This window comes from Prionailurus viverrinus, chromosome F1 (genome assembly GCF_022837055.1).
Source record: "Prionailurus viverrinus isolate Anna chromosome F1, UM_Priviv_1.0, whole genome shotgun sequence".
NCBI classification, from domain to species: domain Eukaryota; kingdom Metazoa; phylum Chordata; class Mammalia; order Carnivora; family Felidae; genus Prionailurus; species Prionailurus viverrinus.
The window spans coordinates 37,658,241-37,679,060 of record NC_062577.1 but is presented as its reverse complement, the minus strand read 5'-3'; the positions used below and the strand labels follow the sequence as shown (position 1 = coordinate 37,679,060).

At 55.1% G+C, this 20,820-nt stretch overlaps 1 protein-coding gene across 1 annotated transcript in view; it reads right to left on the bottom strand.

Moving 5' to 3' along the window:
• Positions 1–3,388: 3,388 nt before the first annotated feature.
• Positions 3,389–20,820, bottom strand: part of IGFN1 (immunoglobulin like and fibronectin type III domain containing 1) — a 50,968-nt gene continuing 33,536 nt past the window's right edge. The window contains exons 13-25 of the mRNA XM_047840989.1: positions 16,375–16,492; positions 15,733–15,857; positions 15,464–15,605; positions 14,813–15,115; positions 13,997–14,296; positions 13,348–13,521; positions 12,189–12,317; positions 9,848–10,150; positions 8,775–8,863; positions 6,600–6,795; positions 5,576–5,875; positions 4,485–4,811; positions 3,389–3,585 (exon numbers count right to left, since the gene is read on the bottom strand). Of these exons, the coding sequence (XP_047696945.1) occupies positions 3,572–3,585; positions 4,485–4,811; positions 5,576–5,875; positions 6,600–6,795; positions 8,775–8,863; positions 9,848–10,150; positions 12,189–12,317; positions 13,348–13,521; positions 13,997–14,296; positions 14,813–15,115; positions 15,464–15,605; positions 15,733–15,857; positions 16,375–16,492 (2,520 nt within the window). The 3' untranslated portion in view covers positions 3,389–3,571. The remainder of the gene's footprint in view (positions 3,586–4,484; positions 4,812–5,575; positions 5,876–6,599; positions 6,796–8,774; positions 8,864–9,847; positions 10,151–12,188; positions 12,318–13,347; positions 13,522–13,996; positions 14,297–14,812; positions 15,116–15,463; positions 15,606–15,732; positions 15,858–16,374; positions 16,493–20,820) is intronic.

Genomic DNA, 20,820 nt, shown 5'->3' with positions numbered 1-20,820 from the left:
GCCAAAGAAAGGAAATAACAAAGATAAGAGCAGAAATCAATGAAATTGAAAACAGAAAAATAACAGAAAATCAACGAAACCAAAAACTGGCTCTTTGTAAGGATCAATAAAATGAATAAACCTACAGCCAAACTGATTAAGAACAAAAAGGAGAAGACACATATTATCAATATTAAGAATGAAAGAGGGGGCGCCTCTGTGGCTCAGTTGAGAGTCTGACTTCAGCTCAGGTCATGATCTCACAGTTCGTGGGTTCGACCCCACATTAGGCTCTGTGCTGACAGCTCAGAGCCTGGAGCCTGCTTCGCATTCTGTGTCTCTGTCTCTCTCTGCCCCTCCCCCACTCATGCTCTGTCTCTCAAAAATAAATAAAACATTAAAAAATTAAAAAAAGAAGAATGAAAGAGAAGATATCACTAGAGATCTTACAGTAAGTGAGTATTACAAACAACTTTATGCTGATAAATTCAATAATCTGGATGAAACGGATAAGTTCTTTGAAAGTCATAAATTACCAAACATTCAAGATGACACTGATAGCCTGGATAGCCCTATACGCCTATTAAAGAAATTAAATTTGTGGTTAAATCCTTCCCCTAGAGAGAACTCTAGGTCCGGTGGCTTCATTGGTAAGTTCTGCCAAAAACTTAAAGAAGATACTGTATCAATTCTATACAAACTTTCCCAGAAAACCGAAAAGAAGTAGGTAAGACAGATTCCAAAAACAGACCTACACATATACGGTCAATTGATTTTCAGTGAAGGTTCCGGCTAATTCAATGGGGGGAAAGGATAATCTCTTTTTAAAAATGGTGCTGGGCCAACTGGATAATGAAAAAAGAAAGCAAGCACGTTTTGGCTATTACCTCACACCACATAGAAAACTCAACTCAAAAGGGATAGATCTAAAAGTGAGAATTAAAACCCTAAAACTTCGAGAAGAAAACAGGAGAAAATCCTTGGGGCCTTGGGTTAGGAATTATTGTTCTTCATTTACAAGTGAGGAAGCGGGCAAAGACAGGATAAGGAACTGCTGAGGCCACATAACTAGTTAGGTGGCAGAACTAGTCTTCAAACCCTAACATTCATGCTCACACGGAATGTACTTGACTGGCAAGGGCTTGGGGGCTTTGTGCGGAAATGAATGAAAATGTCCATGATCTTTCCCTTCTCCTCCACGTTCTGTCCTGGTCACAGAAGTGTGCAACTCCCTCCCAGGCACACGTGGCGTCACTTGCCCTGGACGTGAGCACTGGTGTCCACCGTCAAAACAGACCCCTGCTTTCCACGGTCCTGGGCTGAGTTGTTCACACTGAACCGCCTGCAGTCCTTGAACCGAGCCTGTGCTTTCCCACCTCCAAGCCTGCGCTAATCACGTTCTCATCTCTGCAAGCCCACTTCCTGCTTATCTGCCGAGAAGGTTTCCACCTCCTTCAGGAAGCCCTCCTTGATGCTCTCAGCCTGCAGCTCTCCCCTCCTCTGAGCTCCTCAGGACTTTCTTGGTGCCTTTGTTAGTCTTCTCTCCCTTCCAGAAGGTAGGTGTCTTGAGGGCGGGTCCCATGTCTGAGTCACCTTTGTACCTCCCCGCACAGCACCTGCTCTGGGCCGTCAAATGGATGAATGTATCTTGAGAAGCTATCACAAGTTGGGGTCTTTTGTTTTTGTATCTCCTTGGAAGGTCAGGCCCCAGCTCCACCCTTAGGAACGCGGAAAGGGCTCTTCTTCCATCCTTGCTATGTGAGCCTTTGTTCAGAGCCAGGCAGGCCGCGGGCACTGGGTCATCCCTTCTGTGGGAACCCCCCTCTTCTCCCTATTGCTGACACTGCGGTCTGAGCTGAAGCCCTGCCCTCCCCACACTGCAGCCTAAAAAGCACTCAGGCGAACAGTTCATACAGGCTGAAGTGTTCAGCCACTGCCTCGTAGTTTCCAAGAACTTCTTTCTTTGCCCGTGGCCCCAGGTTGGCCTGCCGTGGTAGCAAGGCAAAGACGGCAAGAGAAAACCCAAGGAAAACGGCTCTTGTGGGTTTCCCTGGTGGGGGCAGGAGTGAACCACGGCTTATACAAAGTCATCTAGTCCGTCGCCCTGCCTCTGGGGGCCGCTATTGGGCCATTTGGGGTGGACAATTATTTCTCGAATCCAGAAAGCTTTCCCCGGGTCACATATTCCCACATCTCGGAAAGGAGTTTTTGACATCCACCCTCTCTCATCCCTCCGTGGGGCTTGTGCGCCTTCCTTCCTGCATCTGACTGCAGTTGGGTGTGAGGGGAGGCCAGGAAGATGGAAGCCCGGAACCGGGCAGAGGGAGTGAAGAGCAGACTATGTCAGGCCACTGGCAGGGCCTCGGAGCTGGCACCCTGGGACAGAGTGGGGCTCAGCCTTCCCGGGGCCCCCTCCTTCCTTCTCGTCCCTGGGAACCCTGGAGTATTTCATGGAAGCCCAGGAGGCGCAGAGGCCACGCCTTGGGGACGGAGGGGCACCTTCCGGTGGGAGGTCACATAGAGGTCCTTCCCTGGAAAGGGAGGCGTCCCAGCCTGTCTGTGACACAGGGACTGTGGAGAAGGCGAGGAGGGGCCCACACAGCCCTGGATGAGAGCCAAATCCCCATGCACTTGACGGTCTCTCTCAGCACCTTCTCACGGGGCCCACAGGTCACAACCTGGAGTAGGATTTTCCCCAACCCTGACTCTTTCTGGTGCCGGGGAGGGACAGGCAAAGGGCAGTCCTGGGTAACACTGGCTCCGTGACCCCTACACTATAACACCCAGGAAAGCCCTTGCTCTGCCGCTCACAGGAGTTTTGCCAAACAGAGGAGCGTGGGAGGTCTCTCTACTATGCAGACCCAACAAGTCTCCGCTTTCCTGCCCCGGGAAGCCACTGCTCACAGGCCTGGGCTGCAGAAGGAGGCCAGTCCTCACCCAATTTTTCCCTTGAGCCAGAACCCACCCGTCCTCCCAGCTGGAGCCTGGAATGAAGGCTCTGCATTGGGAACCTTTCCTCCACCACACCACCCCCAAGTTAACTTGCAAATGATAGGCTTGTATTAGCTTAATGTTTTAATGATGAAAGGCACAGAAGGCACTCCCTCCACACATGCCCTGGACGCCCTGGCCCTCACCCAGGTCCTCTGACCTCCTCATTCTTCCCTCTGGTGTCCACAGCAGGCCCAGCTCTTCCTGCTCTCCCTCTAGGAACCCAGCTCAGGAAAACAAGGACTTGGCCTCCATGTTGCAGACAGGTTCTCTCTGGATTCCCCCAAAGTAGAAAAGAAAGAAGCCCACGTAATGAGGGCGGAGGAGGTTCCCTGTCATCTGTTCAGGCACTTGGCTTGGGGTTGAGAGGCTGGATGCCCCGCTTCTTCTCTTTCTTCCCCAAGGACTCCATGCCCTTCTGGTGGAACATCCCCAGGAAGCCCCTCACTCTGTCTCCCTGGGGCTCTGGGCACTACCAGTGTGCTCCATCCTTTAGGACTGGCTCTCTGGGCCAGTGTGGGCGTCAAGAGGGAAGTTTCAGGAATCTGTCACCATCCGATGGCCGTGGGGCCAGACAGGGCCATCCCAGGGCGAGGTGGGGCTAGGAGCTAGATTCTGCAAGACAAAGCACACCAGAATATTCTGGCTGGTCCCGAAGGAGCAGCTGCCACTTCCCCTCCCACCCCTCTTACATGGTGAAGGTCACACAGAACAGGGTCAGGCCCAGGGGCTCCGCCGTCAGGGGCCATGGGTTCAAATGCAGAGACACCGCGTGCTCTCTGAGCTTGGGCAAACTCCCTCCCTGGCAACCATCTCCAAACACCTTTTTGAAAACCGTCTTTTCAGGACTAGGTGTGTGCACACGCTGGGGCGCTTTGAGAGTGGTTTCCCGAGGGCCTTGGCATAAAAGCCACAGAGACAAAAGACACGCTGGTTCGGGGCTGAAAGGGGCATTTTTGCCCAAAGGTTGATTCTGAAGAGTGAAAAATGTGTAGGAGTTACTTCCCACCCCCCCCCCTTCTTCAAAATAGAAGATGTTTAAGTACTATTAAGGAAAAATGGTTTCTTATTAACATATATTATTTGCTTTACTGAAAAGGAGACTACTGATAAGGAAATCAGTGGGGCTTTTTGGACTTAACGTCTGTATCTGGGCAAATTTATGAAGGTGCAACACAGAAGGCAGAAGAAGCCTCTTTAGCTCTCAGCTTGAGATGTGTTGCAAGGCCATACTGGGAAGCTTGGGTGGGTGGCACATAGTCCCCTAAGCCAAGAGTTGGTTGTCAAGGATCTAAGTCAATACCTCATTTTGCAGATGGGCAAATCAAGGCCCTGGATGGCAAGAGATGGCCAGCTTAGGTAACAGAGATCCTGGAGAGCCAAGGCGGTTGGAAGAACCTGGTATCCTGACCTGCAGCCCACTCACTCTTGAGGTGACAGGGTGGGCTCCCTGCTCTGACTCTCCTTCCCTTCCCCCTTGCCAGCTTGGCCTTCTGCCAGGGCGGGACGTTTACCTATGACAATGAGGGTGGCGGTGCTGACAGCCTGGCCCAGCGTGTTCTCAGCCACTGCCTTGTACTGGCCGCTGTCCTTGGGGGAGACACTGGGGATGATGAGGGAGCACACGCCCAGCACATCAGTGCTATATACTTCCGGGTTTCCTGCCAGGCTCTGGTCGTCCTTGAACCAGGTGACGCTGGGCCGGGGCCAGCCCTGCACGGCACAGCTCATGCAGCACTCACAGCCCTCAGGCAGCAGGTGAGTCCGCAGGCCCACCAGGAACCGGGGCTTCTGGCTCAGGTCAGGCTCCCGGTAGCTGGGAGCCTTCACCGTGAACCTGTCTGTGGCAGAAACCAGGGAGAGAGAGAGAGAGAGAGAGAGAGAGAGAGAGAGAGAGAGAAAGGTCAGCAAGCAAGGAAGGGCTGGCTGAGGCGTGAGTCACATGGAATGCAGGCATTTCCTCGGTCCTTCTGCCACATCTTACCTGCAAATTTGGCCCCCACGGCTTGACTCACTTTTTTATCTTTTTCTTAAAATATCTTTTGGATTTTTTTTTTCAACTACAAGCTAATACACATTCACTGTGGACAAACTAGAATGTATAGAAAGTCAAAAAGGGAAAGAATAAAAACCATGCATAATTTCACTGCCTATCAACGACCAGGGCTAACATTTTGGTGTGGAATCTTCCAGACATTTTTTGTGTGTGTGTGTTTTAGAAATATGGAATCATGCATTCGATTTCATAATCTGCTTTTTCTAGTAACCACTTTGAAGGCCCACATTTCGTTAACTCTAAAACATACTTGGTTTTCAGAGAAACATTAACCTCTCTTTGCTGTATTGCCTGCAGCTGATTTGTGACCCTGCCCAAAGGCTTCCTGGACACGTGGACACCCACGGCCCTCTGTTCTCTCTGGACCCACCCTGAGTCAAGGACACAGAGGCCCGTAGGCTGAGCGAGGTTCGGAGGTGGTGAGGCGGGGAGTGGGGGAGGCAGGGAGGCGGGGGATGAGGGCGGGGCGGCCAGAGATACACTGAGCGGAGCTCGGCCCCCACTGCCCGGGTTGCCCCCCAGTGGCAGCCCGCATCCCCGAGAGCTCACCTCGCTGCCGCTGGATGCACCAGGGCTGACTGGTGTCTGAGGGCTGGCTGGCCCCCAGCTCGTTCTTGGCCACCACCCGGAAGTGGTACTCGTGGCCGGGGAGCACACCCAGGAGGGTGAAGTGGTTGGTGTGCACGTGGTCGGCCACCTGGCGCCACGGCCCGTGTGCCGAGGAGCGTGTCAGCACCTCGTAGTGCAGGGGGACATCCCCGGCCTCATCTGGAGAAGGTTCCCACTCAGCCGTCACTGTCCCAGGCACGTTCTCCTGCAGGCGGATGGGCCCGGGAGACTTCGGGCATGCTGCTCAAGAAAGCAAAGGGAGCTGAGTTCCGGGGGTACTGAGCAGGGGTCCCCAGGGCTTCTGCACGGCCCTCCCGGAGGTCCCCAAGTCTTCCGAGGTCCTGGGAGTGCAGTCTTGCCATGCAGGCAGCTAGAGCCAGAGAGAGAGCTCAGCTGGGGGTCTGCTGCTATCCCTAGAGAGTAGAAAACCTTTCCAACAAGAATTATTTGAATTCACTCTGGTTTATAAGTCCAATGACACAGGACAGCGGAGGGGCTTCCACAAGACCAAGTTGCAGAGCCCCCATCATTAGCTGTAGGTCACTTCTGTGTTCTAGAAGCTTCTCCAGGGTGGGTGGGGGCTATGTGGGAGTCCCAGTGGGGAGGGCCACTTTTATCGTGTACAAGGACCACAGACAATCCTTCCAAGGCTCATTCAGTTGAGGTAATGATGATGGCTATCTTTGCTCACTGACCCCAAATGAAGAATAACAAGTCCAGTGAAGGGCTGTGGCTTGACTGTCCCTAAGTTCCTGGGGCAGGACAACGGACCTGCACCCCGCACCCCACTCCAGACTCTCCTTCTGCCTTTTCTCCTTTCTTCAAGCTCTTAGGAATGGCTGGTGGTGTGGTCACCTTGGATTCCCTGGCATGGTAGACGAGCTGAGACTAGGCTAGATGGAGAGCTCCATGCCTTGGGGAGTGGCAAGCCAGTGTCGGCAGACCCTGCCTAGGCCTGCCTCACCTGCCACCCTGAGGGGGAAGCTGTAGGTAGCCTCCTTGCCCTCCAAGCTCCTCAGCACCACAGTGTAGAGGCCACTGTCTGAGAGGCTGGCCACAGGAATCAGGAGCTGGGTGAGGCCATCCTTGGTGAAGGTCACATTTCTTTTAGGCAAGGGCAAGCCATCCTTCAGCCAGGTCACCTCAGGCATGGGGGCAGCCTGGGAAATGAGAGGAAAGAAAAGTAAGCAGGGGAGGTTTTGTGGGGGTGATGGTATTTAAGCTGGGCCTAAGGGGAGAAGAGCATTCTCGGAGGGGAAATGTCTGGGCAGAATCACAGAGGTGGGAAGTGCCTCTTTAGGGAGGGGCTGGTCGAGAGGGAATGATACAGGATGGTATGGTAGGGGGCGGTGGGATAGTGAGGAAGCAGGACAGGGAGAGTAAGGCAAACCCCCAGCTCCTCGCGAGATCCTCTGGTATTGTACTCACTGGGCATCAGAGTCAAATGGGCATTCCAACAGTAATGAATCTCACGGGATTGTTCTGAGGAGTGGAGAAGTTAGTAACACGTGGAAAGCATAGAGAAGAGGGCCAAGGAACACTCAGTGTTAAACACTCAGTGTGTGTTAGGTATTTTTGTCACCACCGTTGTCCTTATTATGGTCTAATTGTTAAGGACATGTAATTTAAATTTTTTTTTAATGTTTTGTTTATTTTTGAGACAGAGAGAGACAGAGCATGAGCAGGGGAGGGGCAGAGAGAGAGGGAGACACAGAATCCGAAGCAGGCTCCAGGCTCCGAGCGGTCAGCACAGAGCCTGACACGGGGCTCGAACTCACGAATCGTGAGATCATGACCTGAGCCGAAGTCGGACGCTTAACTGACTGAGCCACCCAGGTGCCCCAAGGACATGTAATTTAGAGTTATGTCTGGGTTTGAGTCTGGCTCTGCCGCCTATGAGTTCCCACACAGATGATGTTGGTGACAATGATGATTCTTTCTGAAGGTTTTTAAAATTTATTTATTTTTTTTTAATTTTTTTTTTCAACGTTTATTTATTTTTGGGACAGAGAGAGACAGAGCCTGAACGGGGGAGGGGCAGAGAGAGAGGGAGACACAGAATCGGAAACAGGCTCCAGGCTCCGAGCCATCAGCCCAGAGCCCGACATGGGGCTCGAACTCACGGACGGTGAGATCGTGACCTGGCTGAAGTCGGACGTTTAACCGACTGCGCCACCCAGGCGCCCCTGAAGGTTTTTAAAATTTAATTAGAGAGAGAGAGAGAGTGCAAGTGGGAGAGGGAGAGAGAAGGGGGGAGGGGCCAAGGGAGAGAGAGAGAGAGAGAGAGAGAGAGAGAGAGAGAATCCCAAGTAGGCTCCACACTAACAGTGTGGAGCCCAACGCAGGGCTAGAACGCATGAACCAAAAGATCATGACCTGAGTCGATATTGGATGCTTAACCGACTGAGCCACCCAGGCGCCCCGACAATGATGATCTTAATAGTAATCATCATCATCATCGTAATTACTGATGGATAACAAACACTGGGCACTTGCTATATGCCAGGTACTGCACATGCTTTCCATGTATTAATTCCTTGAATCCTCAGAAAAATCCTTTGAGATAAGTTACTATTTATCCCCATTTGACAGATGAGGAATTTGGAACACAGAGAGGGTAAGATATTTGTCCAAAGTCAAACGGCTAGTGAGTAATGATGCTAGAACCTGACCCCAGGCAATCTGGGCTTCCAGCCCCCACACATTACTGCTACATTACACATACAGAGACAGGTGGTGTTGGTTGGGGATCATCCCGAGTCAAATGCAGGTCATGTGCTTGTACAATACTCATTCTAAGGTCAAAAGGATTATCCATCCTGCAGGCCCCTGAATTCCCAGGCTAAGTAAGGAGAGGTGGAGGAAAGTGGGCACCATAGCTTAGAGGTGCAGTGACAGAAGCTACCACTAGAGGGACTTGTAGACAAGAGCAGAGTGGCCACCCAGTGGCCAGGTGAGGGGCTGTGCCTTCAGGGAGGACCCTCTTCTTTCCTCACTTCTGGCCTGATTTCCAGCACAAGCCCTGACCACTGGCTGGGGACCAAAAAGGAGGGCGGTGGGGAAGAACCACAGGGCTGAATCCGGCTCTCTTGGCTGCTCTGGGCTCCCTTCTGCCCCACTCCCCATTAGATATACTCACTTCAAAGGAAACAGGCACACGAATGGTGTCCCCAGCTCTGACCATCAGCAGGTCCTCTGTGCTGGAATCCATGAGGAACTTGGGACAGACTGGAACACACAATATAGCTCGTCACCTCCCTCCACACTTGGGCCCCAGCTCCAGGTCTCCAACAAGGAGGAGCTGGAGGGGGAAGTCTGGGCCCGACTAATTGGTGCAGAGATCCATGGTGGCAGGGGAGGCTCTGGAGGAAATGGATAGGGAGCTGGGAGGAGGATCCTGGGGGCAGGGGGAGCCGCAGGAGGTGGTGGGGAGCTGAGAAAGGGAAGCCATCGGGGAGAGGGTGAGGGTTAGGCCGGAACAGAGGGGGACAGTGAAAAGTAATCCAACTCTTATTTTGCAGAGGAGATAGATGAACACTGATCTGAGCTAGGAAGTGATAGGCTTGGGACCACACCAAGCCGGAGGCGGAACCAGGACAAGGTTCCAGGATTCTGGACTCTGGGTACACGTGCTATTCATTGTACTTGTCTTCCTTATGGTTACTATGACAACTAGGGCCTGCTGGGATGGCCCAGGTCAGCTTGGGTCAAAGACGAGTCAGCTGTTTCCAGGGGTTAAATCCAAAGGAAAAGATCCACATTTGGGTAACAGGGAGCTGTGTGTCTTCTACTCTGAGCACGAACTGGGGGTGCTTAGTAGCACTTGAGTAGCACTTATGCCTTCTTAGGTCATGCTTGGGAAGCAGCAAAGAATCCTGGAGAGAGCCTGGACTTTGGAGTCAGAGTCACCTGGTTTAAATCCTGGCCATGCCACATACCAGTGGTATGACCCAGGGCCAAGGGCCTCCGACCTCAGGTTCCCTATCTGTAAATTGGGGGCAAAAATACGAACCCTATAGGATTTTTATGAGTTGTAATGAGAAAACATTTCTGGACGGGCCTGCCTGGTCCAGTGCCGGGCTCATAATAGGTGCTTGATAAATGGCCCTTCATGAAACTGGGGAAGGGGATCTTGGCTCGGCAAGTGCACGGACGCTGCTCAGAGGCCCTCTCAGGAAGGGGGCACAGGAAGAGCAAGGAGGTGGCACTCACCGGTAACAGGCATGGCTTGCACTAATGCATCCAGGGCAGTGGGCTGGCCGTGGCCCCCGTCGTTAACTGCTGTCACCCTCATGAAGTAGCCCTCTTGGGGCCGAAGCCCTTTGACTGTGAAGGTGGTGACCAGCACGGTGCCCGTATGGCATGGGCTCCATTGCAGACTGTCTGAGCCACGCAGCTCCACCACATATCCCTGGGCTTCGTCCCCATCCTGAGCATCCGGCTGGGCCCAGCTCAAGGTGATGCTGGTGTTCGACGTATCTGTGACTTGGAGGTCCCTCACGGGCCCTGGGGGTCCTGGCCAGGTACCACGGGAATGTCAGGAACGGCATCACCCTCTCTTGAGGGAGGCCACTCAGTGTGGATATTCATTAGTTTTCATGGGGGAGGGTGGGTATCTCTTTCACTTAAGGATTCTGCCCCTAGACTTCCCTAGAGCAGGTACCTGGAACCACACCCTTACTCTATCCTATACTCTGCCTCAGCTACACACCACAGATCCCAGGTCACCTGCTCCAGAAAGCTTTCCCCACCTCAGTCCACTCATTCAGCCACCTGCCAACCCACTTCCCCTAACTGCCCTTCTGTATTTCCTGGAATGGGGTATTTTCGTTGATGACCTCTTGGGCTCCAAGATCCCCGAAGGCTAGAATTCTATCTTTTGGTTCTGAGCTCTAAGTTAGTCAAGACCGCCTTTTGGGCACTCAGTCCATACTTACTCTTCACCTGTTAAATGGGAAGGATAATAACAGGCCCTATGCACCCACAGGGGTTGTGAAGTGTGTAAAGAAAGGGCTCTGAATTGCACAGCAGTCTCTCAGGCCTGGTTGCCCACTGGAATCATGTAGGGGGAGCCTTACAAACACTGATGCCTAGATCCCACCCCCAGAAACGTGCATTTCATTAGTCTGGGGTGCAGCCCAGGCAGCAGGATTTTTAAGAGCTGTCCACGTGTTTCTAAATCTGGGCTAGGGCAGTGCTTCTCAAACTTGAATTTGTTTACAAACTGCCTGGGGATTTGGTTAAGACTACAGATCCTAATTCGGCAGCCTGGGTGAGGGCTGAGATTCTGCATTCCTAGCAAGTCCCCAGGTAATGCTGCTGGTCCATGGACCATGCTTAGTAGCAAGGGTCTAGGACAGGTAGGGACTGGGGTGGCTAATGTGGGGCGCTGCTTACGCTGCTTGCTGTCTCCATTCCCTATTAGCGATGAGAGAGGGAGAGAGATTGATAAACTAGGACGGGGTTGGTCCACTTGCAAGGGATAAAATCTTCCCCCTCTCATCCCCTCCACTCCACACTCTGCCCTTTCTAGGACTAAAACTTAGATGCCACTGGGTCCATTCAACTTGTACAACGTTCTGTTCCTGCTGGGTTCGTTTCAACAGACCTGACACCTACCGTGTGTGCCCTGTGGGGATACAAAAGGACTCTCAAGGTGTGGACCACCTGGCCGACCCAGGAGGTGCCAGAAATGTGCCGCTCCCTCCATGGCTTGTCATTAGCAGACTCATAAAGGGATAAGAGGCTCATAAGAGGTATACAGAGGAGCGTCTTCCAAGTTGTATGTCTTGGGGTGAGGTTTTGGATAGGTGTTTTGTGGAAAAGGTATTCTCTCCTCAAATTTGGGAAATCTGGCTCAAACTAGAACAGGACCCTTTCCTGTAGGACTTGGAAATATCAGAGGCTAGATGTTATAAATATCTGTTGTTGTTGTTGTTGTTATGCACATCTTTGATCACAGAACTTTTTGGCTGTCTGTGTTGTTCTCAACATCATGATGCTCTGACATCTCTCTGTGCATGGAGGTCTGAAATCACAGACAGGGAAATGCTGTTCGAGGCTGAATGTTTCTCAAGGGCAGAGACCAGGATTTATTTACCTAGTTGCGGGCACAGTGTTAGCCACCTTGAAGGGCAAATATCTGCTGTTTGGAGAGTCAATGGTGAGGTTCCACTGTGACCTCCCACCTGCCCCACAGAGATGATGACCCTTCACTGGGGTGGGTGGACTGTTATAGGACTGGAATGAGTCCTTGAGAGCTGACCTGCTCAGAACCTGAAGAGTGAGCAAAGTGATCTTAGGAAGGGCTTCTTCTAATCCCCACTGCCTGGCCCCTGGGCCTGTCTGATCTCAACTTGGGGGCTTATGTCTCCCCCAGGCCCCTAAAATATGCCTCACCCCAGAGGCCTTCCGACCTTTGTCTTCCAGCCTTCCTGACCATTTCCTTCAGTACTGGCCCTGACCTACGGTCCCAGTCCTGTCCCACGGGCTTCAGAGCTGTCCCCTGCGCCTCACCACCACCACCCCCAACCTGGGTTGGTGTTCTACTTACTCATGGGGTCCCGAGCAAAGACAGCATCTGATGGGGGTCCAGGCTCTCCGGGGCCAGAGGGAGCCACAGCCGTGACCCGGAACTGATATTGACAGCCCTGCCGCATGTCCACCACGGTCCACTTCCTGCCTGTGAGAAGCCAACCCCACATTAGTCCCACCATGACAGGACCAGGTGATGGGGACACAGATGGCGCCACCAAGCTCTGGAAAAGACCAAACCTAGGGTGCTAACACCTTCCTCCTCTCCAGGCAGCCAGCTACCGGCGACTCGGTTCTCTCCAAGGTGAAAACAACACTGCTCAGGATGTCAGAGGCCCTAATCCTTGTCTGGTTCTGTCACTAACCTGCTGGTGGTCTCGGACAAGTGCCTTAATCTCTCTGGTTCTCTCTGCTTTACAGAGTTATAAGAGTTGTTATAAATATATATATTTATAAATAAGACAGAATGACTAAACAGGGAAGTTGGAAGAATGCCCTTAGTTCCAAACCCTTTTTCCAGAGATGAGGAAACTGAGGCCCTGAGAGGCCTCTGCTCCTAAGTGGCACAGCCCTGGCTAGAAACCTGGTCTCCGGACAACCCGCCTCGAACCTGGTCTTTCTCCTGCAAACTTGGCTTGGACTTTTCTGAGTTCTTTCCGATCTCAGAAAGCGGTTTCTTGGAAACCGCAGGGAAGTTAATGGGATAGGGGACACTTCTCCCCATCTTATGGATGAGGAAGGTAAGATCTAGAGAAAAGAGTGCATTGCCCAAGGTCCAGGCCCGAAGGAAAGGGGTTAGTGCTAGCAGCTCCATCTCTGGCTTCCATCCTGAGACTTCTGGAACCCTCTCCAGGGTTTCCTAACCTTGGCACTATTGGCATTTGTAGCCAAATAGTTCTTTGGGGGCGTGGGGATGGGGACAGGGGCGTGGCCCTGTGTATCGTAGGATGTTTAGCAGCGTCTCTGGCCTCTACCCCCCACCTTCCCATGCTTCAGTTATGACAACCCCAAATTGCCAGACAATTGCCAAATGCCCGCAGGGGGCGAGACCACCCCAAGTGAGACCCACTGTACTAACGGGATCGGGCACCATGGTGCCACAGGACCCTGGAGCCCGGAGGTCACGTAGGGAAGCTTTGGGCCAGGATAACTCAGAGCGCCCATTCTGGCCCACTCACCAGGCACGGGCTGCGCATTTACTGCTGTCCAGGTGTTACTCCCCTTCTTGCGCTTCTCGATCAGGTAGCCCAGGATGTGGGCACTGCCGGGGCCCCTAGGTGCCGTCCATGTCAGTGTGATGCCCTGGCTGGAGGCCGACTGGATGGCTGGGGTGGAAGGGGGCCCGGGGAGAGCTGGGGGCAGAGAAGGTGCCGATCAGCCCAGCGGCTGAGGAAAGGTGCCAGCTCACAGTGAGGTCCTGGGGACCACACTCTGCTCTTTCCTAGGGAGCATCAGGGGGCTGAGCCAGCCTGCCCTAGGACACTGTTCTGGCTGTGGCCTGGGAGCCTAGAGGCTGCCCTGAGGCCCCTCAGCTTCCAGTTCCCTCCAGATGGAGGGCATCTGCTGGAGAATGGCGCTTGCCCCACCCACGCTCCTGAGAACGCAGGCTCTGCTTGTCTACCCCTACTCCCAGAGAGCCAGGGCCACGAGAAGACCCCATAAATCTTGCTTCCTGATCGCCCGCCAGATCCCCAAGGAAGCTGACGTAAGGAGTCTCCACAGTGCTCTCGAAGGGCCCCAAGACCCCCGGTGTCCCTCAGTGTCTGGGGCAGCCCCGCCTACTCTCTGGGCACAGCGGAGAGCCCGGGAGTGTTAGAGCCCTCTTACCCTCGGGAGCCACCAGCACCTCTGTGGACTCCAGGGCCTCCCCGGGCCCCTCAGAGGTCACAGCCCGCACTCGGAAGGTGTATTTCTTGCCCTGCTCCACGTGGGTATCGGTGAAGGTGGTGGTGCCTGCGGGGGGCTCGCCCACCTTCAGCCAAGTGCTTCTGCCAGCCTGCCGCCTCTCCACCACGTAGTGCTCCAAGGCCCGGCCCCCGTCGTCCTGGGGGGGCCGCCAGTGGAGGCAGACACCAGCCCCCTGGCAGTCCTGTGCCTCCAGGGGACCTTGTGGGGGCTGGGGCTTGTCTGGGGTCCCACCGAGGGGAGCAGAAGAGAAGGGGGGGTCAAAGAAGCTGGAGGGGAGTGGCGCTAGACTGCCCCCCTCATCAGCGGATAAGCCTGCAGTGGGGTAGAATGTCCAGAGGGCCTTGGGCATTACCTGGAGGTGTCCCTGGCCTCCACCCCCAACACACACACACAGACCCACAGGGGTGACGTGGAACGTGCCACCGTGGCTGCCCCTGCTCCGCGCTAACTTGCTGCCACCACTCAAGGCCGGGTGCATTAGCTCCCGGGGCCGGGTGCATTCTCCCGGAGAAGCACAACCAGAGGGAGCCCAGCCCTGTATTTATCTAAACTGCTTCTTCCTGACCAGTCTGAGAGGGGGAGAAAGGACAAGGTGGAGAAGGTCTGGATCTTAAACAGCATGCAAATGAGGATCTGAGCCCGGGGACCGCACTCTGGGCCTGCTCCTCCTGGCAGGGAGGTTCCAGAAGCCCAGGACCCTCAGGCCTTGGCTGGGGAGAAGGCTGGGGCTGGCACCTATAACTTGCAGGGTGAGCTCGGCCTGGACGGAGCCTCCCTCGCTCCTCAGCGTCACGCTGTACTGGCCACGGTCCTTCCTGCCAGCGCTAGGGAGGCACAGCCGAGTGAAGCCGTCCCCCAGGGCCACCTGGACCCCCCGGCTGCTGCCGCTGCCCACCAGCTCAGCTCCGTCCTTCTTCCAGGCAGCCTGAACTGGGAGGTGGCTCTGGAAGGGGATCTTCACTGTCACCGGCTTCCCAGCCTTGACCACCAGGGGCTCTCTCAGTTTCTCTGTCACATCTGGAGCGATGACGGGGCGATCTAGAGACACAACGGGGCAAGGGCGTCAAACGGCAGCCTGGGCACCGCGCACCTGGGGGGTGGGGACACAAGGACCCGGAGAAGGAAATGTGGCCGAGAGTAAAGACCCCTCCCCAAGAGGACTAACAAGGGGATGAATGGGCTTCATCCGCTGCAGGAGGGACTAGGATTAGACCTCTCTTCCTGGCAGAGGGTAGGGAGAGTGTGGGTCGGCTTTTTAAAATCACCTTCTCAGACTGAGGATGACATTCGTCACTGGCTACAGACTAGCACACAGTCAGGTGTCTAAAGGGGGAGCATACCACCTGGTGCAAAGGGGCTGCTGAGCAGGGCAGGGCGGAGCCTCACCATGGACACTCAGGGTGGCCTCGCTCCGCTGGTTGCCGGCTACAAAGGTGTACCTCCCAGCCTGGCGCCCCTGCACGTGGGCAATGAGGAGCCTGTGCACGAGACCATCTTGCTCAAAAGTGACTCCATCCTGGGCGCTGAGCTGGAAACAAGGGCCACAGAAGAGCCTGTCATCCCCACCCCTGCCCAGCTCTTCCAGCCCCCCCCCCCCGGGGTAAGCAGAGGCCCCTCCCACAAACTGGCTGGAAAAGCACGGGAGCAGGCCGTACCTTGACTCCATCTTTAAACCAGGCACCGGGGCCCAAGTCACGGGTGAGGGTACAGGAGAGGACAGCGGCCTCTCCCTGCTGTACTTCCAGGTCAGCCAGGCTCTTGGAGAAGTAGCTCATGGGGCCTGGAGATACAGAGAGGGAGTTGGGGGGGGGGGGCTAGCCACCCAAGGATTCCCCCCAAGGCCCAGCCTCCCAGACCATGGCCTACACTGTGCCCTGGGAGGCCACCACATCCTGCCAGCTGGGCTCAGCAAAGCCAAACCTTCCATTTCTTCTCAGCAGGACCTAGGCTTGTATGGGAGACCTGGGATGCAAGGTAGATGAAGGGGCCCCTTGAGTCACATGGGTGGGAAGACTGAGGTCTGAGTGGCTCACACAGAGCATTTCAACAGCTCTAGTTCTTTGGACATAGGATGTTAAGACAGAGACCCAGAGACCTCTGGGCCCCACGCAGCCTGGATCCCACCTGCACAAGGAAGAAGAGGCTGCTTCCTAGATGGGAAGAGATCCCTAAAAATGGGGGGAGGGGCGCCAGCAGGGACAAACTCCTGGGGCTGGAGACAGAATTGAGACCGACCCAGTCATTCCAGTTGCCCTTGGCTCTACCCCACTGGAGCCATTCCCCTGAGAAATACTTACCTTGGGCCTCCTTGGAGAAAGCGTCAGTGCCACGCTTGGATCTGGATCTGGTACTCGGGGTGGCATCCCTCCCCTGGCCATAGATGTCTGACCTGCCGTCCTTGCCACCTCTCCTGCTGCCAAGATGACTTGGGGGCTCCTGGCTCCAGTCTTCGTGTAGAGTCACCCCTCCGCTCCCTCTGCTGTCTCCTCCCAGTGGCTGCCCCAAGCCTCTGCCCTCCTCTGCTCCCCTTCTCTTTGCTGTTCCAGCCTCCACCCCTGACTGTCTCAGGGACCTGCTTCTGAGCTGGCCAGGCCTTCTGTCTGAGCCGCCCCACTCTTCTGCTCCCCATCCCTCATATTCCTTTTGGGCACCTGGACCCTGGGCCTTGTCATTCTCAGCCTCCAGGGACCCTCTTTCTCCTCTATGTCCTTTGTCTAGCTGAAAGCCCATGCCCTGGATGCCCCCTGATCTGTCTACAGAGTCTTTTCTGCCAAAGGGCCCATCTAGGCTATTCCAGGCTCCCTGAGGCCCTAAATCCCCAGGTTTTTGGGTGAAGCCATTCTCCCTATAAGTGGAATTCTCTTCCTCCAGGACACCTGAGTCCCCTGGGCCAATAGACCTGCCCCTTCCAGGACCTGACCCTTTGCTATCCAGGAACCATGGGCCTTGACGCCCACCAGCTCCTTCTTGGCCTGGAGCACCCTTCCTGCTCCTGGAGCCATCATGGGTCCCACTGAAAGTGGGATCTTTCTCCTGCAGAGATCTGGAAGCTCTGGAACCTGGGGACTGATTCCCAGCACCTGTGCTACCTTGGCCAAATCCCTGGTCTTCCCTGTCTAGGGCCCCAGTGTGGCTTACACCTTGTCCATCAGCAGAACCTGATGCTGATTTATTCCTTTCCCCAGGCATCCGGTTGCTGTCCAGAACCTGGCCTGTACCCACTGAACTCCTCCATGTAGCTCCCATCCTTCTGCCTTCCACCTGTGAGTCCCCACCTCCCCGAGGTGCAAATCCCCCAAGGCCAGCTGCTCTACCCCTGTCTGATGTTCCTGGGCCTGCTTTCCAGAAGTCCTGCTCATGTCCACATTCCAGAGCAGCCACATCTGCCCATGTCTCACCCTCCATTGCGCCCTGACCATCAGGAAACCCAGAAGCCCCCATACCCCCTGCTTGATCTGCAGACCCACCCTCCCTACTGGGAGGTTCTCTGCCCCCAGGAGACCCTGGGATCCCAGCAGCATCTTGCCACTCTCTGACACCTGATTTTCCCATAGAGCCAACAGCCCCCGGCGCCTCAGGGACCCCTGAGGTTCCAGGGCCCCTGAGACCCTTCTTGGAGTCCTGCCCATCTGAAAGACTCTGTGACCCTCCTTGAATCCCCAACACCCCTGCGCCCGAAGGGTCGTCCCTGCATGCTGCACCATCTGTAGTTGCTGGCACCCCAGTCGTCCTAGAGCCCAGTCCTGGACGTGCCCCTTTCAAAAGCCTCCTTCCTCTGCCCCTCTCCGAGCCATCTTTGGAGTTTGTGCCACCATCAGCCCCTTCTGATGCTGTCCAGTATCTTGACCCTTGCCCTATGGCTTCTTGGTCTCTGGGTGCACCCTCATATCCCACTCCAGCCTGTGTGCCTGTTACTCTGAAACTCCCTGAACCATCTCTGTAGCCCACCTCACCTTCTGACCCCATTTTTTCAGATACCCCTGAGCCTCTCCTATAATCTGCCTCATTTCCTGACCCCAGTCCCTCAGTACCCCCCAAATCACCCCTATGGCCTGCTTCACCCCCTGACCAGATTCTGCCAGAACCTCCCAAGCCATCCTTATAACCTGCCTCATCTCCTAACCCGATTCTCCCAGAACCCCCCAGACCATCCCTATAATCTGCCTCACCCCCTGATTTGATTCTCCCAGAAACCCCCAAACCATCCTTATAACCGGTCTCATCTCCTGACCCCATTCTCCCAGGACCCCCCAAGCCATCCCCATAGCCTGCCTTACCCCCTGACCCCATTCTCCCAGAATCCTCCAAGCCATCCCCATAGCCTGCCTTACCCCCTGACCCCATTCTCCCAGAATCCTCCAAGCCATCCCCATAGCCTGCCTTACCCCCTGACCCCATTCTCCCAGAATCCTCCAAGCCATCCCCATAGCCTGTCTTACCCCCTGACCCCATTCTCCCAGAACCCTCCAAGCCATCCCCATAGCCTGCCTTACCCCCTGACCCCATTCTCCCAGAACCCCCCAAGCCATCCCCATAGCCTGCCTTACCCCCTGACCCCATTCTCCCAGAACCCCCCAAGCCATCCCCATAGCCTGCCTTACCCCCTGACCCCATTCTCCCAGAACCCTCCAAGCCATCCCCATAGCCTGCCTTACCCCCTGACCCCATTCTCCCAGAACCTTCCAAGCCATCCCCATAGCCTGCCTTACCCCCTGACCCTATTCTCCCAGAACCCTCCAAGCCATCCCCATAGCCTGCCTTACCCCTTGACCCCATTCCCCCAGAATCCTCCAAGCCATCATCATAACCTGACCCGATTCTCCCAGAACCCTCCAAGCCACCCTTATAACCTGCCCCACCCCCCATCCTCATTCTCCCAGAACCCCCCAAGCCATCCCCATAACTTGCCTCACCCCCTGACCCCATTTTCCCAGAGCCCCCCAGACCATCCCTATAACCTATCTCACCCCCTGACCCCATTCTCCCAGAACCCCCTAAGCCATCCCCATAACCTGCCTCACCCCCTGACCCCATTTTCCCAGAGCCCCCCAGACCATCCCTATAACCTATCTCACCCCCTGACCCCATTCTCCCAGAACCCCCTAAGCCATCCCCATAACCTGCCTCACCCCCTGACCCCATTTTCCCAGAACCCCCCAGACCATCCCTATAACCTATTTCACCCTCTGACCCAATTCTCCCAGAACCCCCCAAACCATCCTTATAACCTTCCCCACCCCCCATTCCCATTCTCCCAGAACCCTCCAAGCCATCCCCATAACCTGTATCACCCTGTGGCCCCATTCTCCCAGAACTCCCCAAACCATCCTTATAACCTGCCTCACCCCCCATCCTCATTCTCCCAGGATCCCTGAAGCCATCCCCATAACCTGCCTCACCCCCTGACCCCATTTTCCCAGAACCTCCCAGACCATCTCTATAACCTATCTCACCCCCTGATCTGATTTTCCCAGAACCCCCTAAACCATCCTTATAACCTGCCCCACCCTCCATCCCCATTCTCTCAGAACTCCCCAAGCCATCCCCATAACCTGCATCACCCCCTGACCCCATTTTCCCAGAACCCCCCAGACCATCCCTATAACCTATCTTATCCCCTGACCCCATTCTCCCAGAACCCCCTAAGCCATCCCCATAACCTGCCTCACCCCCTGACCCCATTTTCCCAGAACCCCCCAGACCATCCCTATAACCTATCTCACCCCCTGACCCCATTCTCCCAGAACCCCCTAAGCCATCCCCATAACCTGCCTCACCCCCTGACCCCATTTTCCCAGAACCCCCCAGACCATCTCTATAACCTATCTCACCCCCTGACCCCATTCTCCCAGAACCCTCCAAACCATCCCTATGATCTGCCTTACCCACTGAACCCATTCCCTCAGGAGCTCCCAAATCTTTCCTATAGCCTACCTCATCTACAAGCCCTATTCCCCCAGAGGACCCAATACCATCCTTATAACCTTCCTCACCCCCTGGCCCGATCCCGCCAGGCCCAAGACCCCCTGACCTTTCTCCATAAGCTGTTCTCCTTCCAATTTGCTGAGGCCCTCGAATTCCTGATCCACCCCCATAACCCGGCACATCACCAGAGCCATAAGCCCCCTGGCTCTTGGAACAGGCCCCAGTATGAGGAGCTAGTGCCTCAGGGAACCTGGTATCATCCCAATGACCAGCTCCAGCTCCAGAGGCCCTAGCACCAAGGTCCCTGATCCTACCCCCGTCATTCACTTTACCTCCTGCCTTCAGATACCCTGGCTCCATGGCTCCTGCTCCCCCAGAGCCATCTTCATGGCCTCCTTCTCCAAAGGCCCCCAGAGGCCCTGAGGCTCTGAAGTCCCCATAGTCTCCAGTCTGACCCCAGGGTCTTATTCTTCCAGAGACCCCTGGTTCTGCTTCCGCATGTCCCTCCCCAACAGACTCCACTGTTGTAGAGGCCCCGTGGCCACCTCTACCTACAGACCCCACTGTCCCAGGACTCCCTAGGCCACCATGAGAATGATGCCTTCCCCCAGGGCCAGTATCCCCTTGGCCTCTGGATGCATCCCTGGCCTCTGGATGAATCCTGGCTTCATCCATGGGCCCTCTTTCAGGGCTACCTGAGCCACTCTTGAGACTAGCAAGTTTCCCAGACCCCCTTATTGTAGGACCAGAACCATCTTTGTTTCCAGACCACATTTCCCCAGGTACCCCTGAGCCATGCCTATAACCACCCCCTTCCT